The 20,324-nt window shown below is 46.9% G+C and overlaps 2 protein-coding genes and 2 pseudogenes across 2 annotated transcripts; all 4 read right to left on the reverse strand.

Moving 5' to 3' along the window:
* Positions 1 to 227: 227 nt before the first annotated feature.
* LOC133896982 (oryzalexin E synthase-like) lies at positions 228 to 1,762 on the reverse strand (annotated as a pseudogene).
* Positions 1,763 to 10,470: 8,708 nt separating this feature from the next.
* On the reverse strand, positions 10,471 to 12,246 carry LOC133896985 (alpha carbonic anhydrase 7-like). The gene is made up of 7 exons (XM_062337593.1): positions 12,108 to 12,246; positions 11,633 to 11,847; positions 11,380 to 11,486; positions 11,120 to 11,228; positions 10,848 to 11,018; positions 10,684 to 10,734; positions 10,471 to 10,548 (listed from the first exon to the last, which is right to left on the reverse strand). The coding sequence occupies exons 1-7, from the start codon at positions 12,220 to 12,222 to the stop codon at positions 10,471 to 10,473; spliced, it is 846 nt and encodes a 281-aa protein (XP_062193577.1). The 5' UTR covers positions 12,223 to 12,246.
* Positions 12,247 to 16,550: 4,304 nt separating this feature from the next.
* On the reverse strand, positions 16,551 to 19,078 carry LOC133896986 (G-type lectin S-receptor-like serine/threonine-protein kinase At5g35370; annotated as a pseudogene).
* A 120-nt stretch (positions 19,079 to 19,198) lies between these two features.
* LOC133896987 (NAC domain-containing protein 1-like) lies at positions 19,199 to 20,090 on the reverse strand. Its single transcript, XM_062337594.1, has 3 exons — positions 19,880 to 20,090; positions 19,474 to 19,775; positions 19,199 to 19,393 (listed from the first exon to the last, which is right to left on the reverse strand). Exons 1-3 carry the CDS (start codon positions 20,088 to 20,090, stop codon positions 19,199 to 19,201), a joined length of 708 nt encoding a protein of 235 aa, XP_062193578.1.
* Between the last annotated feature and the right edge of the window lie 234 nt (positions 20,091 to 20,324).

The following is a 20,324-nucleotide window of genomic DNA, read 5'->3' on the forward strand; positions in this document are numbered from 1 at the left end:
ACGAGAGCTCTGGCGCGCGGGCTCCGTTGGATCGTTGTTGGACGGCAGAGCTATGGCGCTACAGTACTACAGTAGCAGGTGGCTCGGGAGCACGGGAATTCTTGGCTGGATAATATATTTACTTGATAGGTGCACTGGTGGACAACATAGCTGACGCAAACAGACGCTTAAAATCCTTGTGTACGTGTGCCTGATATGAACTTATGCAGTATCCGGGGCCAGACACGTCACGCCGTGCACACCGGCACAGCACGGAGGGGCGTGGCGAGCCCCAGCACCATGCTGTAGCGATCCCTGAGATCGACGTCCTCGGGTGCCATCCCGCCGGGCAGCCTCCAATCGATCCTGTGCAGGATCGAGGCCAGCAACAGTGGCAGGAACCGCGCGGCGAAGTCCAATCCTGGGCACATCCTCCGCCCCGCGCCGAACGATCTGTAGGCAAAGTCTGAGCCCCGGAAGTGCCTCGCCCGATGACCCAAGAACCTTTCAGGCATGAACCATCCAGGGTAACAGCGGCGCTAGCTGGTGGTTGGAGCCGCAGCGTCTCCTTCACCACGGCATGGAGGTATGGGAGCTTGTTCAAGTCGCTCTCCTCAACGAAGTCCTTGGATCCCAGGCTCGCCGCGAGCTTGGTGCGCACCTTCTCCATCTTGTCTGGGTGGTTAAGTAGCAGCGCCATAGCCCATTCCGCGGTGATCCTGCATGCTTGTGTTGCTCGCGGCAAGAAAGATATCCTGTATAACAAATTAATAGTGGAAACGCATGCAGGCCAAACTTAAGTTAGTACTACCCTGATTAATGGGCAATTAAGCAGCAAGAGAGCAAGTTATATGTGGAGATATATATAGCGTACTGTGAAGAACTTGGCGATCTCCGAACGTGTGAGCTCCGACTTGGCGTGCCTCGCGAGGACTACGTCCAACAAGTCGTTGTGGTTCTCACCACTACCTAACCGGCGTTCAATGAACTCTTCATCGAAGAATTTGTAGAGTTTGGCGAAATCTCTGGAGACGCGGCGGCGCGAGCCGAAGAGGTCAAGTGGCGCGAGGAACGGAAAGGCGTCGGAGACGTTGGGTTTGGCCCAGCCCTACAGGATCGCCACCATGAGGTCCTTGAACAGTTGCCCCCGGCCCTGCACGCACACGTCCACCACGTCTTTAGAGAAGACGATATTGGACACGACGTTGAGCACCCCACCAAGCACGGCCTCCCCGACTTTGACCGGCGTACCAGAGCACGCCCTTAAGTGCTCAGCGAGCTGGCGCGCATGGCGGTCCCGGATGGGTCTGGTCAGGTCGAGGCACCGGCCAGAGGAGAGGTGACCGCTCATTGTGATGCGGTGCTGCTTCCACAGGGGGTTGAAGCTTGGGAGGAAGAACAAGGACCCCGAGCTGTGCGCCAGGGCACGCGCTGTGTCGGGAACAAACCGGGCCGCGAGCGCCGCGTCGTTATCGACGATGGCACCGCGCGCTGCATCAGGGGACGACACTACGACGAAGTTGCCAGTCATGCCTGGTCGGAAGGACACAATGGGCCCGTAGGTTTCGGCGAGGCGGGCGAGTACGCGGTGTGGGTTGTGGCCGAACGGCCCGAGGAAGTAAAGTGCACTGCCGATGAGTGGGAGCCCCGACGGGCCGGCGCCAGGGGGCAGCGGAAGAGATGCACCGGAAACTTGCCCTCGCTTGTATCTATGCAGGAGGTAAACTACATGAATGGTGACCAGCGCTAGGACCATGCAAGCCAGCAACGTCGTGAGCCCCATGAGCGAGAGAGAGCATGCTAGCTTAAGCTTGCATGAGGGGCATGGCAGCACGGGCGAGGATCAGGAGACAGGTACGTAGGGAAGAAAATTATATGAGATCCTCTGTAGAAAAGTCTTCGTGAGATCCTGATCTACGCCGTTCGTTCTGGATCTAACGGTCTGATTGAATATATGTGAGAGAAGTACAGGACACGTGTCACGCAGAGATGAGGGTCTTTCTGTGAGACCCGGTCTCACAGAATTTCTTTCCGGTACGTAGAGTCCTCCTCAGACCGTGACGAGCCCATGAGAGAGAGAACCCCTCTCTCCTCGGACCCTGAGCCCCATGAGAGAGCATCCTAGCTTACAGTCTATTTGTTTTGGATTCTATTTCTGGTTTCTAGTAAAGTTATGCTTTTAGTTTTATTAAAAGTTGTTTTTAGATTTTATAATAATTTTTTGACTTCTCAGCACACTACTTCTCAGAAAAATTATTCTCAGCTAACTTTTATTTCATTTTCTCAGAAGTAGACTTCTAGCTTATCTAGAAACCACTTTTCAATAAACCTATTTGTTTAGGCTTCTAGACTTCTATCAAAAGCAGAAATTAGAAACAGTTTGAAAAAAAAGACCTTAAGCTTGCTACTCTGTGAAGGTATGGCAGCACGGACGAGGATCCCAGTCTATAGAAAGTCTACCTTTTGTTCTGATATCATTCCACGTTGACATTTTGAGAATTATACATATAGAAGATAATCTTTTGGACCAACAGTCCACGGTGAGATAATCTTTTGTACCAACAGTCCACGGTACTTGTCCCACGCTTTTATCATGAGTCATAGCCGCCATGCATTTCCATGTAAGTGAGGTGGCGGGTGCGGATATATACCATTTCTTTTAGAAGAAAGATCCTTTGATTTACATTAACTAGCAAGGTGATCTATGATAATAGTGTGATTAGTTTCATTGTAATATTTTATTATGATAATTTTTTACTAAAATTAGTCTATTTTTATTAGACTCTTTATTTAGATTTTGCTTCCTAAACCGTATAGAAATCGAATTGTTAATTTTTCATAATTTTTAATTCCTAATTTTGCTATTTATTATTCGTATTTGATATGAATTCTTTGATTAAATCTATATCGCTAGATGTTCATAATAATAAGTGGTTTAGATTCTTTTTTTTTAGATTAACATGGTAATTTTGTAGCTTTGAGAGCGAACGTGGTGGCTCATTTTCCCCTTCAAATAATAATATAGTAGATAATAGTGTAAGTAAGTACATGAGTATAAAACTTTTACATTGAAGATCCTATGTAAACTTGTTACATTAAATCCTTGAGCTGATGAATGTGTTGAATTTCTTTATCTTCACCGTTGATAACCCAATATATATTTACCAACTCGCTATGCATTACGTGAAAAAAAATCACTAGTGATAGGTGATAACCAGCATTAGTGACGGATCTCGTACCTGTCACTTTTATCGCGTCACTAATGATAGATCATTAGTGACGGATCGTAACCGTGGATTATCACTATTGACTGAACATTAGTGATGGGTGAAATGATCTAATGGCCCTAGAGGGGGTGAATAGGGCACTAATCAAAAATTAAAACAACTATCGAATTCTAGAACAAAGAGTAACATTAGCCTAAAATGAATAAAAGTAACTAGATGACCTAGCAAGCTAGAATGATAAGCATAAATATGCAAGCATATAAAACATAAGTAAAGTGCGGAATTGAGACTTGCATTAAGGAAATGCTAGAAGCAAAATGCAAGAGTAGAGAAAGGGGACACCGAGTTTTTCCCGAGGTATCGAAGAGTTGACACTCTCCACTAATCCTCGTTGGAGCATCCACATAAGGATGTCGCCCCACCTTAAGTCACAAAAACTCAAGTACTCACTAGTGATTGTCACTTTTCTATTTCCGGATTGGCGGGCATCAAACCAAGTACACGAGCTTCCCGGGGCTCCCACAAGACCTCCAAGAGCTCACCGAGAATACCTCCAAACTCCACGATCGGCTAGGTGTTGCCAACCACCGAGAGTAACAAGCTAACTGGTTTGCTTGATCCCTATCAAGCCTAAACAACAGATAAATTCACACTCATTACTCTTGAAACACTAATGGAGTCCTTAATCCTCAATTAAGAACTTGCAAATCACCTCAAGTGCTCTCCCTTGCCTCTAGATGATACACACTGTGTATGAATGCTTCTGGGTTGCAAGAGAGACGATTGAAACCAAGTGAGGGGTATATATAGGCTAGAGGTCCAAATCTAGCTGTTGCCTAACCACTCACTTTTTCAGTGAACACTACATGGTCTGGTGCACACACCCTGTTAACACCGAATAATCCGGTGAGTTTACTTTTTTCACACGCTGATCTGACAGTTGTCAGTAGCCGTTGCAAAATGCTTTGGTGTTCTTCCACATAGCATCACCGGATAGTCCGGTGAGTTATAATTCATTTCCTCCGAGAATACCAAGCTTATGTTAAATAGTTCGGTGATAACACTTTTAAGTCACCGGACAATCCGGTCAGTTCAAATCAGATTTTCTCCAAAAAAACAATCCTTCTGTTAAATAGTCTAGTGTATGCGTCCTTCAGATCACCGGATAATCCGGTGCATGTAACTTCAAAATTTTCTGAAAAAATGACTCTTCTGTTAAATGCTCCGGTGCAAAATTTCTTCCATCACCTGATAATCCGGTGAGGTAATTTGAAATCTTCATAGAGAAGAAAAATAGTCTAGTGAGTTTAATACTTCTCACACCGGACAATCCGGTGAGAACAAACTTTCTGGAACTCGTTCGATTCAATCAACTTTGAGTTCTAACTTCTCATCCTCTCACCCATGAGCTTCTTTGAGCTACCTAGTACTAGATTTTCGCAAGAGTGCATCCAACTATGTCTAGACTCAACTAGGTCAAGCTACAACACTTAACACCTTTATAATACGGTCAAAAGACAAAAAAGAGATCTATGTCTACTCTAAGTGTCCTTCATCAACTTGTGGCACTTAGAACTAGAAAATCCTTAATCTTGACTCAAATGTCCTTTGATCGACCAATAGAATTTCATGAAGAACCAAGAAAACCCATTCAATCATTGTGAACTAAAGAATTTTGATTCCCTTCAAAATATACATATTAGTCACAATGATACGGTTGTCATTAATTACCGAAACACTTACCACTTAGTTAGGGGCCTAGATGCTATAATGGATTGTAATCTTGACCTGTCACTAATGACCAATAAACATTTTTTGTATTTTTTGACACACAAAAAATAAAAAAATATATTTTTCACTTGAACCATCCCAACGCAGGCTCATCCCATATGCCTCACAGACCATGAATTTTTCACATTGTTTTCAAGTTTGTGTTCCATGTGAATCGAACTCACGATCTCCTCCTCGTGTGTGTAGTCACCTTACCATCTATGCTATCACGTAGTTATGATAGAAACCGGATATTATATCCTTTTAACCTTCTATGCTGGAGGTCATTAGTGACGCATCATAATCATGACCCGTCACTAATGACTAATTTTGCCAAGTTTTATTGAGGGTTATAATTTGATAGGTGACCCGGAGTGCATTCGGTAAAACGGGCATAATTTTTGCATACAGACTCTGATTTTGACGTTTTTTTACTCTACGAACATATAAAAAAAAGTTACATTTGTTTCTCCCTAACTTTGTCGGGTTCAGAGAATTTTTCGAGGCCAAAAACAACTTGAAAGATTGAGTTCTGGTCCCTGTAAGTTTCTTCACCGTTTTTAGAACGTGCGTTTGTATCCATAGCCGCCACACTTTACATTAAACTTGAGCAGAAATGTACAATAGTTCCTATTCTAGTACTGCGGAGGTGAGAAAAAATAAGAGAAAAATAAAATAAAAATAAAAAATATTTGCGAATACCATCATTAGTGACTGGAGTTGTTCATTAGTGACGGATTACAAGTTGACCCGTCACTAATAACTGGTATAGGACGACCCGTCGCTAATGATGACAGGTCAAGTTGTGACCCGTCACTAATAACTAGCCTAGGACGACCCATCACTAATGACTGTCTTAGGATGATCCGTCACTGATTATCTTATCATTAATAACAGGTCACAATTTGACCCATCACTAATAACTGGCCTAGAACGACCTGTCACTAATGATCTAATCATTAGTAACGGGTCACAACTTAACCTGTCACTATTATTATCACTGAAGGGTCATATTACGACCCGTGCCATCACTAATATGCTGTCTCCTATACTGGTTTCTTACATAGTATAATCAGCAGAAAAACAAAATTGTTCTTTCAATGAAATCAATCTTTCAACCAAAAACTCGTAGATTTCAGAGTTGACACAAAATCAGAATCTTGATATAGCAGTGGATACATACATGGATAACACACTCAGTACATGGATGTGGAGATGAAACAACATGACCTAAGTGGCCGGATCGTATGCTAGTTTTAAGTTTGAACCAGGATAATGCAGTACTAAGTGGCTGAATCGTATACGAACCCTTCTCTGATCTTAAATGCATTTTTTCCACATAGTAAAGTGATATTGTGCTATTGTGCTTGTTTACAGAATTATCAATTTCCTAGAATTTGGCAGCATGCCTTGAATTTTGTTTCCCCAATCACAACTGAACTTAATATGCTGCTCCAAGTAAACATTGAGCAGCCACAATGGATCTTATCACAAGCTCTCACCGAACGAGCCAACGTGCATTGACTTCCTCATCAACTCCATCTACAGATCATGGAGCGACTCCTGGGCTTCACGACACTCACGGGTCTTGAGCTCGTTCTCCTTCATCAGGTCCTCCAGAAGCCTCCTATACTCTTCCTTCTCCCGCAGAAGCAAACCGTAATCCTGCTTCAGCTGGCCACAACAATCGAATTTGCCCTGCATATAACACAACATCGTCTTTCTTCACACACAGCAAGAACAATAGCCACATTATCCAATTTCTTTGAGTTGTTTTGGAGCTATGTACCACCGCTTGTGCCTGCAGCCTTTCTTGCCCATTTGGATCCCCTTCCTCACCAGCCACCTCACCGACGTTGCCTTTTCCTGTCACCAGCAGTGGCAATGGCACAGAGACAGAGACGACCGCGATCCTGTGGTGCACGGTGCTCCTCCGAATGTAGTCTGACGTGCCCTGCAGCATCCCCTTGCACGGGACGCCGGACGATGACGAGGCTACACTGCTGGTGGGGTCAAGCGCCTACTCCGCCGTCTTTGGCATCGCCACCTCTAATGCTTCCACGAAGTCTGAGGAGCCCCCTGCTGAATCCCTAGATCAACAATCGAGATCGACGGAGAGAGAGGCGCGCGTCACATACGCTAGCTGGCGCCGCCGTAGGGGATGAAGTCGCATGTCTCAGACAACTTCACTGTATTCTTGGCAGGGCGCGCGCACGCACGGCCACCGAAGCCTCAACATCGCCTGCACCGAAGCCTCCTTACTGATGGGCTGGAGGGAGGGGGGGGGGGAGGAGGCAGGGACGGCGGCTTGGAGGGGCTCGATGGTATAGCAGCGAGGAGAGATAGGGCGGCGGTTGGGCGCAAAAGCGGCGCGGAGGAATGGAGAGGCGCTGGCTGAGAAACCCTAAGGCCGCACCCCTTTTATCTGCCGCGCGTGCTCCTTTCATGGGCCGACTCCAAAGGCGGTGCGGCCCAGACTTAGGTTGCCTTCTCGCGCACCCACGCATTAGTGACAGGTGATTTTTAATACCTGTCACTAATGACTTTCATATATTAGTGACAGGTGTTTTTATTACTTGCCACTAATGACCGGTATCGTCACAACCCACCACTAATAACTATATTATCAGTGACGGTTTGTCAAGTAATCCATCACTATTATCATTAGTAACAAGTGATTTTCTCCCTCGTCACTAGTGATCTATCATTAGTGATGGATCTGATATGTGTTTTAACCTAAGGTGACATTAATAAACTTGTCACTAATAAATCATTAATGATGGGTTCAAGTCGACAGCCACTAACACTATGTCATTAATGTTAGTTTCTTATTAGTATGACCAAACATGTAACTACCATAAATTTAAGCAACAGTAGGATTAACTGCTAACAATTTAAGCACCGGTGCGGCATCTCACGGCCAACCGACTGCAAGCCTTTTGCCTAAGCAGCAGTGCTTAAATAATATTTTGCTCTTCGCCTAAGAAACTATGCGCCAATACAGTTAAGGAAAAAAAGACTAGGTTATTTCTATAACCATCTCTCAGAGCACTGCGAGCGGTTGGCCAGGCGTTGGATTCGTACCTGACTCCGCCAGGTTCTTCACGTGTACGATGCATGTGGTCAGGCATGCATGAGATAAGACCCATTAGAAAATTGATTCGTCGTGTGTGAGAGTATCTAATATCATTTCTAATTATATTTTTTATTTTTTTCTGATCCGTATTTTTTATTGCCTCTTATCTATAATAGTTTTTTAAAAAAAAATCATGGAGAAAAAAAGAGAGAAGTGAGATAATCATAGGATTGAGCGAATAGAGGAGAGAATCAATTTATGAAATAAACTATAAAAGAAAGTTGTTAAAGGGAAAGAGAATGAGAGTTCAGTTCTCTTGGCAAAGTGAAACAGTTAAAGATGATCTAACCGACCAGAAAAAGAAGCTGATGTGCGAGTATAAGAAAAGAAGAGAGAGAGCAGTTGGCTGGGAGTACGGTTTTAAGCAAAAAGATGTTTTTTTTTTGGTTGCGGCGGACAAAACATAAGGCAGAACAAAGAGCAAGAGTAGAGGTAGATAGATAGATTAGGGAGAGATCTCAGAAAAAAAAAGATGCTTGTAAGATTATCTTGTGAACTCATTCATAAAATGAAAATTAATTTTTATAAATCGATGAGTCATTGATTTGATTCGTTCTCCTCATTCTTGTCGCAACAATTCCAAAAGGCATATACAACATGCCTACCCGGAATAAGACCCACGATTGCCATGACAAAAATGGAGCTCACCTTTTGCGGATCCGGAACTTCGCGCAGATTCAGAAAGAGAGAGAAGGGGGGAGAAAGAGTTGGCGCTCAGGTGGCATCGTTCCGATGCCCAGCGGGCAGCGGGAGTCCCGGTGAGGGCTCAGCAACCGCAAAACAGGACCTCCGCGGCCTCTCCTGCCGGTTCCTCCTCGGTGCCGTGTTGGGACAGGAAACCTCCGCTGCGGGCTCCTCGTCGGCGTTGGGGTGGGCGCGAGTAGCCTCCTGGTCGGCGTGGCAGAGCTCCTTGGCGGTGCTTGGAGCACAGGCGGCGGTGGATGAGCGATGTGGGAACCACTTGAGGAGAGTTGTTGGCGTGGGGAGAGAGAATTAATGACGATGGATGCGGTGCGTCCTATTTTTTGTTGGCATCAGACGTCTTAGCAGGAGCATTATGTTCATGGTTTGGCCGGGCTACCCTTCTACTCCGGCCGACGGCAAATCTTAGGAATGAAATATGGATCAGAAAACACCAGAGTTATTAAAAAAATCCATATTCGTGCAAAAAAAATGAACACAGATTTGGATATATAGCACCCGTGTTACTATAAATATATCAGTATTCGCGTTCAGCAGAAAAACCGGATTAAATTTTTGCTTTCCATTTGAATGTGGATTTGGTTCAATACCAAGAAACAATTTAAAAGACAACATATTGTATGAATTATCTGCAAGTGGTCTATAAGATTACATGGAGGCAACCAGACAACCTATGAGATAACACTATTGTCGATGCCCTTACCACATCTCGATGTACATCAAATGACATGCTATATAGAGGCATGTGTCCTTACAGTAGCTCTAATAATATAGTTAGTTAATTACTAGCTATAAAATTTGTCTATGTTATCTATAGATATCATAACAGACAACCACTTCAATAAATCAGCTATGCATGTGTCTATATTTCTTTAAATTTAATGGATATATGTAATATGATATATAATAAGTTAATAAAATATGTATGCATCTATAAACTGACTACTACTTAGTAGCTAGTTTCTCTCTCTTCATTCATTCTCCCCTTCATATAGATAAAAATATAACATGGACACTCTTATAACTAGTTGATTGTTGGAGACGTCTTTAAAGGAAAAAAAAAACAGGTACTTAAAGCATTTTCAACAGTATAGATAGTTGTTATCTATAAGAGTTGTAGTAAATATCATCAATAAATAATACTATAGATAACTTCTCTAATAACTTAAATATAGCATTGCCTATAAAATTAATATATGTCAACATATAATGGACTGCAAGATTAATAGATTAAACAAGTAGGCTATCTACTTAGTTATTAGTCTAACTTTTATCTCTCCTCGTTACTCTCTCCCTCCACGTAGACAGAAATCTAATATAAATAGCCTTATAGCTAGCTTACATGTTTTATTAGAGACACCCTAATATACCATCATCCATTCTTTAGACTAACCAATCAAAGTTGTTGGGATTTAATTGTACTCTAACACCAAATATAAGGGAGCATAATTTCTCCAAGAGTAGGACTGTAAATACAGAATAATTAGGAGTAGAAAGTTCAGTAAAGCTACGTCTTCTGCCTACTATATATAGAAAAGACAGGTGCACCATTCCATCCCCAACGTGGAAATGCTCACGATTTACTCAACTTGCTACTGCCCTTCCTGGCCATGGCGCACCTTTCTCCAATTATCCCTTCTGCCTGGTGACTACTGTCTATTTAGTTCCAGGTTCGTAATAGCGAACAACTCGGCTGTTAATTTTCTGAGCCGGACGCGCATTTGATTTCGCAGGCTGCATTAGCAGACAAGGAGAAATTAGACGTCAAGCATTAGAAATCACCCCGGAGCTGTGTAAAGTCAAAAAAACAAAGTTCAGATGTTTTGTGGTTTTTCCCAACGTCCACTACTTCATCGCACGCATACATACCTTACTCACTGACTTGAGCAAGTCGATCTGCTCCTTCGATGCATTCGCTACCTGGTAGACAATTAAGCACGCACAAGCATAAGTGAACCACTGAACCCATCTTATATTTACCAAGCTCGTCCTGCTCATGATCGTCATTTTTTGTGATCTCGTATAATAAATACCTTGCTCATGATCGTCCAAATCACTCCTTCGGTGCAAGGTGGCGTTGTCAGAGAGCCGTCGTATCTGTAGTAGCCTGAGGCTTTGTCTATCCAGGCTGCTGGGTCTATAGGGCCCTTCACTTCCTCTTGGGCATTCTCTTTGCCAGCAAGCCTCTTGAAGTAGGGCTCTAGCTGCATATTAGTATCAGCAAAATCGTACTGGCTTCTTTTAGCACACACGATCGATCACTCTTCAGCTTCAAGAAACACTTGGAGGTAATCGGGGCACGTACATCAGTGAGCAGTTTGCTCGGCCTGCCCGCTTTCGTGCTGAACAGCACTGAGACGACGGCCCTCGCCTTGCTGGGGTCCTCGTGCAGCATGTGCATCTCCGCTTCGAAGCTGCAAACCCATCGTGTTCGATCAGACAGGAAAGAACATTTTTTTTCATGGGTAACGATTGAGAACTTGACTTTGCAGGCACTAGGAGAGTTCCTTGTCAATTCAAGCAATCTGGGGAGTTTAATCATGGCAGGTTGGCATGGATGCTCACCCGGTGCCATTGACGGTGTGCTCAGAGGGTGCGTGCCAGTGCACCTGCTGGAGCGTGTACTCCTTCCCTTGGATCGTCAGCTCGCCATTCCCTCCTTTGAAGTTGAGCTAGACAAAAATTGGGGAAGGAGCCTCCTTTTAAGAATTTCTTAATCTTTATTGGATCAAATCAAGCAATACTTTCATCTAGAAAAAATGATAACTTTTTTGGGGGAAAAAAACTGAGAACTATGCATAGGTTGAGCTCATCGGACCATGAAATCGTGGCCTCGGTCTTGCATCGTGGCGGTGCCGGCCTTGTAGGTCTGCTTCAGTGGTCCTAAATCCTTTGAAGCCTCCACCTTCGTGATATCGATTGGCGACTGCTTGGTGCCTCGGCCACAAATAGCCCAGTCCTTCTGCAATGTGGCCCATTCTGAAGGCCCAGTCGAACCCCCCTCGTCGTAGCTGAAGGTCGAACGAGACGTGTCTGCACAACCAAAAGAAAGCGCGTGATCATCTTAAAAAGATGAGAAAAAAAATGAAAGAAAGCGCATGGTTTCTGTGCGAATTTGATGGAGATTTAGAAGGGCGGAAAACAGGGAGGTTCAAATTCTAGCATCTGTGGGAACGTTTAATTCTCATGAGATGATCCCTAACGAAATCTAAGACTTTCACGACAAGAACGGCACTCACTTCGATGCAGCGATTTATATACGCCGTACGAGAAACTACCAGCAGTGAACTTACTAGCTTCTGCTGATAATGCAGATGCAGCAGATCCCGCGCAGAACGCGAAGATCACAAGGATGCCCAATGCGAGGGTCGGAGAGGCACGAGCGTCGTCGTTTCTCAGCCGGGCCATCGCTGCAGATGGTAGCTTGCTCGAGTTGGGACCTCGTGGAAACTGGATGCAGGAATAGAAGGCATAGGGATTGTGTACGTGAGGGCCACCTCCAAAATAGGGACAGAGCAGCTAATGGCCTCTTATCTTCAGCGGAGTATCCCAGCCAGACGATGTTCTATGTCGTTACAGTATATATGAAAGAACGGTAAATTCCACAAGATTTTGGTCTTTTACGCAAAGATCTTATGGTAGTTAACCACAGACAACGCAACTTGTACAGGCGCATGGTGACCATCGTTAAGATACATCGGGAAAAAAGCAAATCAGAGAAAAGGAAGCGATGGGGAAAGGTAGGTCTCCCTCTGGCTGCTCCTTTCACGTCGGACCACCTCAACCAACGTCGGCCTCCCTGCTTCATCTCCACCCATAGACTTGCCCTTGGGCACCCAGTTTTCTCCCTCTACCCGAGCGAGTGAGCATAGCCTTCATCACTCCATGCTTCCTAGACCGTGAAAGTGCATCTAGACCTCCTAAGTGGATTTTGACTTATTGATGACAAAACGATTAAGGAACTAACATGCTTATCTAAGTTATGAACAGGTTTAAGCATTAGTTGAAAAGATAAGTGACGTTTGACGTCCGTCGAAACAAATGAAGAATCAACGAAGAGTACTCAATAGGATTTAAATTCTTTTATTTTTGAAATTGACCCCCCCCCCTCTAGGCACTTTCAGACCGTCGCGGCCTATTTCTGAGCACAAGTCGCATTGCCACTCCGCTCATCTTCACCCCTCATGGCGTCACCTGAGCTCTCTTCCTCATCATGGCGCCTTGCTGCCCCCAACCTATGCGTGTCTAATCCGAGCATGGAGGCCTCTCGATTGCTGACGCGTGTGCGGGCGGGGCTGGATCCTTGCTGGACACTGGTACGGCGTAGAGGATGGTGGAGGCGCATGCGGCATTCACTGTCGTGTGCTACTCCCGAGCGCCTGTCACCTCGCTCCCGCGTCGTCCCCTTCAAAAGGGTGCCCCAGAATGCTTGTTCTCGGTGCCTAGCCACGGACCATCGGGTGGCCGCATGCAGGGATCCTATGTGTTGCCTCCGCTGTCGCAGCTTCAGACACATAGCAAGGTCCTGCAGTAGCCCTCCCTCTGTTGGCCTAAAGCCGCGCAGCAACCCGCCCTCTTCCGTTCGTCGTCTCCAAGCCGCTGGTGCTGGCTCTCTTGTGCATCCACGCTGTTCTCGCGGCAAGATGGTGCTCCTCGGTGACCCCGGCCTTCGTCCAGAGGAGGACGGATGCCTTATCCCCCTCTCCTTCGATTGTGCTCAGGAACTCAAGCAGTGGAAAGGCACGATGCTGCTTTCGTGGGTGCTCAGCCTCCCTGTTGGAGGGGGCATTCAGATTGAAGACGCCGTCCTTGACGCCCTCTGCCTTCATCGTGGCGACATCAAAGTCTCTAACCATTACCGGAACCTTACCTCATCAAGTTTGAGCATACGAAGGACTGCGCCAAAGCCCTCGACATGTGGGTCATCAAGCGCAACGGGGTTCATCTCTACTTGCGGCCATGGCGGAGCCTCAGCCAAGCCATGTGGGCAATGTTCTTCTTCCGCGTCAGGATTTGCCTCGAGGGCGTCCCCATCCACACGTGGTTGCCCGAGATAGTGGAGAGGATCATCGGCCGCACCTGCTCCCTGGAGCACTATGAGGAACCGACTAAATAGTATTCCAATTAATCATCAGGATGATCATTTACTTAATCACGATCACGATAATTAACCATAATATAATCCTGGTAGTCCTGGCAGATGTTTTGTGCATAAGATCGGAACATATGCCTTTCCAATATAGATATCACAATAAAATTTAAGAAAAAAAATGAGCAATTAGATTATATTACAACTTCTAAAGCATTTAATCATTTACACAATTTACAACAAAAATAAACTAAGAGGATAAAGAACAATTCACCTCTTAAACAACACTAGAAACTACATAGCGAAAAATTAATATCTATGAATCAACAAAAGCTAGGGAAAGCAATATACCCTTAGTCTTCATCCAAAAGCCTCGCTACACGAGTAGTTTGCACTACTCATTCCAGCCACCTAAATCAGCAGACATGAAGTAGCCAAACACGAGCTCCTCCTCATCGGTAGAACCTAAAAGAGTAGCGTGAGTACGAAGGTACTCGCAAGACTTAATCCATAATAAGTACATATAATAATCCGATCCTAAGGATTATGCATTTAAGTCATTAGCAATAGGTAGGCCACCAGGCTAAGTAGATTCACATGCGTAAGTAACCTAGACACCTATATGTTAGCATCTATACTTAAACCAAAAATACCTTTCTACCATGTAACCAACAACTTGAACATAAATGTAACTGGAGCCAACTAATGTAATAAATACTTATAAACAATCATTCCTAACATACCATACCATATCATACATCCCTAAATTCGGAAATTCTACGACCAATGCGGATAGACAAAAGTATGCTCATGACAGAGAGCGTGTCAATTTGAATTATTTTTACACACTGTAGGGGTACTCCTTGACCTACACGACTCAATGAACATTTAGCTCACGTGCCCACATAGGCCAACGTAAGAGGGTACTTATGCCAACCTTTCCCAATAAGCTCTAATCGTTTGATCATACGTCGATAGGTGTGGGGTCATCCAGAACTACTTTTGGAGCAAATAAGATACCTCTATATGCCTATTATGCCCATGACATAATCGATTCGCACGCCAAAATACCACAATTACAAAGGTATTCAGCTTGTCGTTCCCATATGCGATATGTAGTAAGTATGAAAAGTGCTAAAGCCATTGACAACAACAGACAATGCTTAAACGATGCAAGCGATCTATAGCATCCGGACTCCTCTCCAAACTACACCGAGAAACTCCTCCGGTGAAGAAAATACCCCTAACACCGCACACATCTCACCTCATCCTCATATCTCATACAAGTCGTATCATTATCATTGTGTTTGTAAACAATAAGTAAGCCCTAAGCTCGCGAATAACGATTGAACAATTGCTCGTCTTCTACCAAGGAACTAAGCATTGCTAAGAATATCGAACAACTTATAAGTTAGACATCAACAATGCTATCAAGGCTACAAGGATATGGATAATCAAACACTCAAGGTAGAGATAATGCAATTGATATAGGTTCTACCCATATAAGCCTGCCATCGACTCGCTAAACATGCAAACATACTTAAGCAATGATTATTCAATTTAAACTACACTCAATTCAAATTAAAGGGTGCAATATGCTTAGATGCTTACCTTACTGCTTTGGCAGTCACCCGATACTCATGGCGCAACACTCATAGAACTCCGGTAGATTGGCGGTGCCTTCACTCGCTTGGACCGTTGGCGTAACGCTCTCTAAACGAATCAAGAATACATTGCATAAATAATTAAACCATGAAAAAGTGTGCATATAATGCATGATTTAATATTAATAGAGCGTCGTGTTTCAAAAACAGTTGCAAAAGACCGTCAAAAGATTAGGCTTTCAAAGTTTGAAACCCCGAACAATGTAACTTAAGTACATATAGCCTTGAATGGCTGGCGGTCAGACCAAAGCGGAAGTGGCAGTCTGACCACTGGCTTGCAGAGAGTTTTGGCGTCTGGTAGTCAAACCGACAATATGTAGGCGGTCAGACCGCTAGAACATGTCGGCAACACCTTTCCAGGGTCACCGACGAGGACTCCGGCAAAACCTTCGATGACGAAGGGCACCAAAGTACTTCACAAGACAATGGGAATAATTTACGTGGTCATTCAGACGACATGCACGATCCAGGCACGTAAAACCCCCTAGAATGAGATCTAGACCTAGCTTTCTTAGGGTTTTCCGGTCCAAATCAAAACGACAGCCAGCTAGAGCTAGGAATCGATCAGAAAACTGTAGGGGGATATTTACCTCAGCGTAGAGGAACTTTGTATTAGATCATAATCCTCTAGAAAAGTCTCGATCCACCGATTGGACTCCCGAAGAGTGATTGGGCTACAGAGAAAGAAATGGTGAGGAAATCCTTCCGGCGGGGAGAAAATGGGGAAAAAGCACAGGGAAATCCTCTAGGAAACTCAGAGGAGTTTCCACTTTCGATCTTCAGCCTTGAAACATGACGAATGGATCACACTCTCTCTCTAGGGTTTTGGGAAGGCAAGAGACTGAGTTCCTCTGTGCTGTTGTACGCGTGTCCATTTTATCAGCTGGTATCATGTCATCGCCTTGACCAAGTAATGCCACACAGGCGCCATGATGCAGCGTCTCATCCATGCCACATCATGTGAGCTGAATCGTGGCCAGGCGCTAGTGATATCTTGGCACTGACATGTCTTGCAACGAGTCGTTCAGCTGCGAGGCACCGGCCGTCGATGGCGACGGCGTGCCCACGGAGCCCGACGTGCCAGCCATGATGACCACGGAAGTCGGCACAGCGTAGCCTCTTCCGTACAGGCGAAGGAACCCGATCGCCTCGACCCGCGGCTCCGGTGGCGGCACGCTGCCTTCCAGCATCCGCACCACGGTGACCATGCTCGGCCGCACCGCCGCAGGGCGGGGTCCTCGTGCAGGCAGCACAGCGCGACGCGCACGGCGTGCGCCGCCTCGGACTCGTCCACGCGGCCTTTCATCCTCGCATTGATGAGGTCTCTGTACCTACCCTGCTCGTGGAGCTCCAGCGCCACCATCAGGAAGTACTCGTCGCCGCCGTTGGTGCCGCTCCTCGACGTCAACGCCGTCGCACTGCTCAACTCGGACGGCCAGCCCGACTGCTCACAGCTGCCAACGGCGGCGACTTTGTCGGCCTGCTCACCTATGTTCTTCCTCCCGTGTATCAGCTCGAGCAGCACCATGCCGAAGCTGTACACGTTGGCACGGTCCGAGATGGCAGCGTTGCTGATCCACTCCGGTGCGAGGTAGCCGCGGGTGCCGCGAATCGTGGTGAACAGCACCGGCTGCTCCTTCGACAGCAGCTTGGCGAGGCCAAAGTCGACGATCTTCACCTAGCCGCCGTCGGCCAGCAAGATGTTCTTCGGCTTCATGTCGCGGAAGAGGTTGACGTGCCGGATGTTGCCGATGACCGCAATCTCGGTGCAGAACTCCCGCTTGGCCTGCACACCGACGACCTCGAGCTTCTTCACCGCGATGAGCCCCTGGCTGCTGGGAAGTTCCCCTTTGTACACAGAGCCGAACCCACCGGAGCCCATTTTTGTCATGAAGTTGACGGTCATCGCCGCAATCTTCATGCAGCTAAACCGCGTCGGCATGCCCGGGATGACGACGTCGACATCGTCCTCGTCGTCCTCAGTATCTGCATTTCCCGTGTCCCTCGACGGTGACTTTTGACGTCCCAGGTACACCTGCTTCACGCCGGTGTTCTTGGCCTTCTTTTTCTTGCCGTTCATGCTCCGCCACCTTCTCCAACATGTGTACCATACGACATACGATCACGGCGACGAGAAGGAATGTGGCAATGGATGACAAGACGATTGGGATGACAGAACGGTTCGATGATGACGAACTGGTCTTGTTTCTTGCCGCATTGTGCACCGAATCGAACGTCTAGCTCTACAGAACTAGGGTGGATGGAGTCCATGGCTCCATACTGGAGCTATATGCGTTCAGATCTCAGGGGAATGGGTGCAGTGTTGTGGGCAAACAGGCAAGTGGAGCTAAAGAATGGGTAACGCCGACGAAAAAGGGAACACCAATGTGGCGGGTGTGGCCGCGTAAGACTCAAGATGTAGAAGCTAGTACAATCAAAGACGGCGAGACGGGTGTTTCACTGACATCTTCGATTAGCCGAGTGATGTGTGCCCGTTGCTATTTGGATTTAGTCTCATCACTTATTAGACTAGTTTTTTAAGTTAAATTGGCTTAGGATTTATTCGTGACTTTGATTAGATCTGTGTATATAGCAGACCTATTAAAACCTGAGGTGAGAGACATCGACTCGTGAGTATAATGAGTTGGGTAAGGTTACCGTGTACCCTAACAAAATGGAAATTTTGGATCCATAAATATACCGTCATAAGCGAAGGCGACTAAATAACATCGCGATGTCCAATCATGCATCAAAAAGAAAATAAAATGTTGGGGAATAACTAAGCTGTATCTTGCTTCTGCAAAAAAGATGTTTCTTTCATCTCGGCTTTCAATTCCGCGGCACGGATCGGCGCGGCCAATTCAACCCGGGGCGCCGCCGCTGGCGCCGTTTGGGGACGTGCTCCCGCCAGGAACGTGTTAATAGCGGCCAGCTCCACGAAATGGTGCTCGGCATTTATGTTGCAGTCCCCCGTGCTGCTGGCCTGGTCTGCAGCCCCAGACACCGACGCTGCGGGTGACGTTGCTCCACCATGATCACCCACCGCTGCTGCCGCCGCCAGTGTCATCGGACTGTATTGGTAAGGGTGATAATTGTAAGGCGGACACCGAGGGATGGTGGCTCTCACGTCATGGTTGGTGGTGCCATTGAAGTACGGTTGTTGCTGCGGTGGTGGCGCGAACGCCGTCGCCCTCTGTTGCTGCATTCCGTAAGATGCGTTGCCTGGTGGTTGCATGTCTCCGTAGTTCTGGTCGTAGCAGCAGTTCAGGAACACCCGCGGCCTGTAGCCCGTCGCTGGCTTCTGGCGCATTGGATCCCTCGGGAAGCACGGCGGCCTGACCGCTTGGCCAGCCAGGTTGGGCGGCCGCATCGTCATTGTCGTCCAGCCAAAGGAGTTGGGGTTAGTCGCGGTCGAGTTCGGCGGAAATTGCTCCAGTGCCTGACCATTATATGTGCCTGGCGGTCGCTGCACTGGCATCTGGCCATTGAGTATGCCTGCCGGCAGCTGCATCGGTACTTGACCGTTATACCCCGTTGGCTGACCAGGTGCACTGTAGTACCCTGTCGTTCCTGAGGCGTTGCCGACGCCAAACGCCGGTGCTGATCCAATGGTTAGTTTCTGTTGACGGGCCTACTTCCGGGGGCCACCGCGCCGCTGTGTCTGCTTCTCCACCGGTAGCTTGCCAGCTTGTCTGTCTGAAAGCTTGGACTCCGCCGTCCCTTGACTCTGCTGTGCTTCTTCACACACCGAGCTGGTGCTCGCCTCGTCGTCGTTCCCTTTGTGCACCGGGGATACGTAGATCCTACAAATGACGTACTCATCCAGCTGCAGACAGCCGACAAATAGCTTAGCGATTAACATCATAAGTGCCCGCAGAAACTAAGACAGATGGTATCAAAACTCACCGTGTTGTTGGGGCCAGTCTTATCGAGCTTGATCTCGTACTCCGGGATGGTGAGCTCGCGCATTAGCCACTTGGTCTTCCGCTCGTTCTTGGGGGAGCCCACGAAGTAGTTGAGCACGGTCTTGCAGAACTTGGTCTTGCTTTCGCCGACCCTCTCCTTCGCCACCAGTTTGGTGGCCGTCAATGCCTTCCACCGGCCCCAGCTGTCCTCCGTCTTCCGCGACGGCCTCACGCCGTTCTGGTACATGCGAGCCCTCGGCGACAGGAAGAACCACTCGCCCTCGCCCCTGCTCCTGTACTTCTCTGCGATGTGCACGTACCACAATGTCATCGAATCAGCTACATTTACGTACCTGGCTAATTAGAAACAACACGCATGAGCATGATTGACCGGAGCTCGCACGTACCGTTGATCAGCGCGTCAGGGTGGCACTCGTACACGTTCGCCTCGATGATGGCGTCGTTGGGCACCGACGGCCTGCCCTGCAGCCTGGGGAGGAGGTAGTACTCGATGAGCTCGACGTCTTTTGGCTTGAACCGGAACCCGATCGGGTACTTATCCTCTTTCTCCTCGTCTCCTCCGCCGCCCCTGCCCTTTTGCTTGTCTTGTTCCGCCATGCCGGCGAGTCCAACGCTGACGGCAATATTCGATGTGCCGATGTCCGCCACGCTATGCCTTTATTGTGTACCAACTTCGGTCCCCATACAAGTAGAACATGAATCCGCTCCGGTTCGTTTTGTAGGCATGGAATGTGTTTGAGTACGATCAGAACTCGGCTGCAGTTTGTGGTTGGGCCCTGAGGCAAGAGCCGAAAGCTAAGTCGATTCGTAGGTGGATTCAGGCCCAACCCA

This window comes from Phragmites australis, chromosome 17, assembly GCF_958298935.1.
Source record: "Phragmites australis chromosome 17, lpPhrAust1.1, whole genome shotgun sequence".
Lineage (NCBI taxonomy): Eukaryota > Viridiplantae > Streptophyta > Magnoliopsida > Poales > Poaceae > Phragmites > Phragmites australis.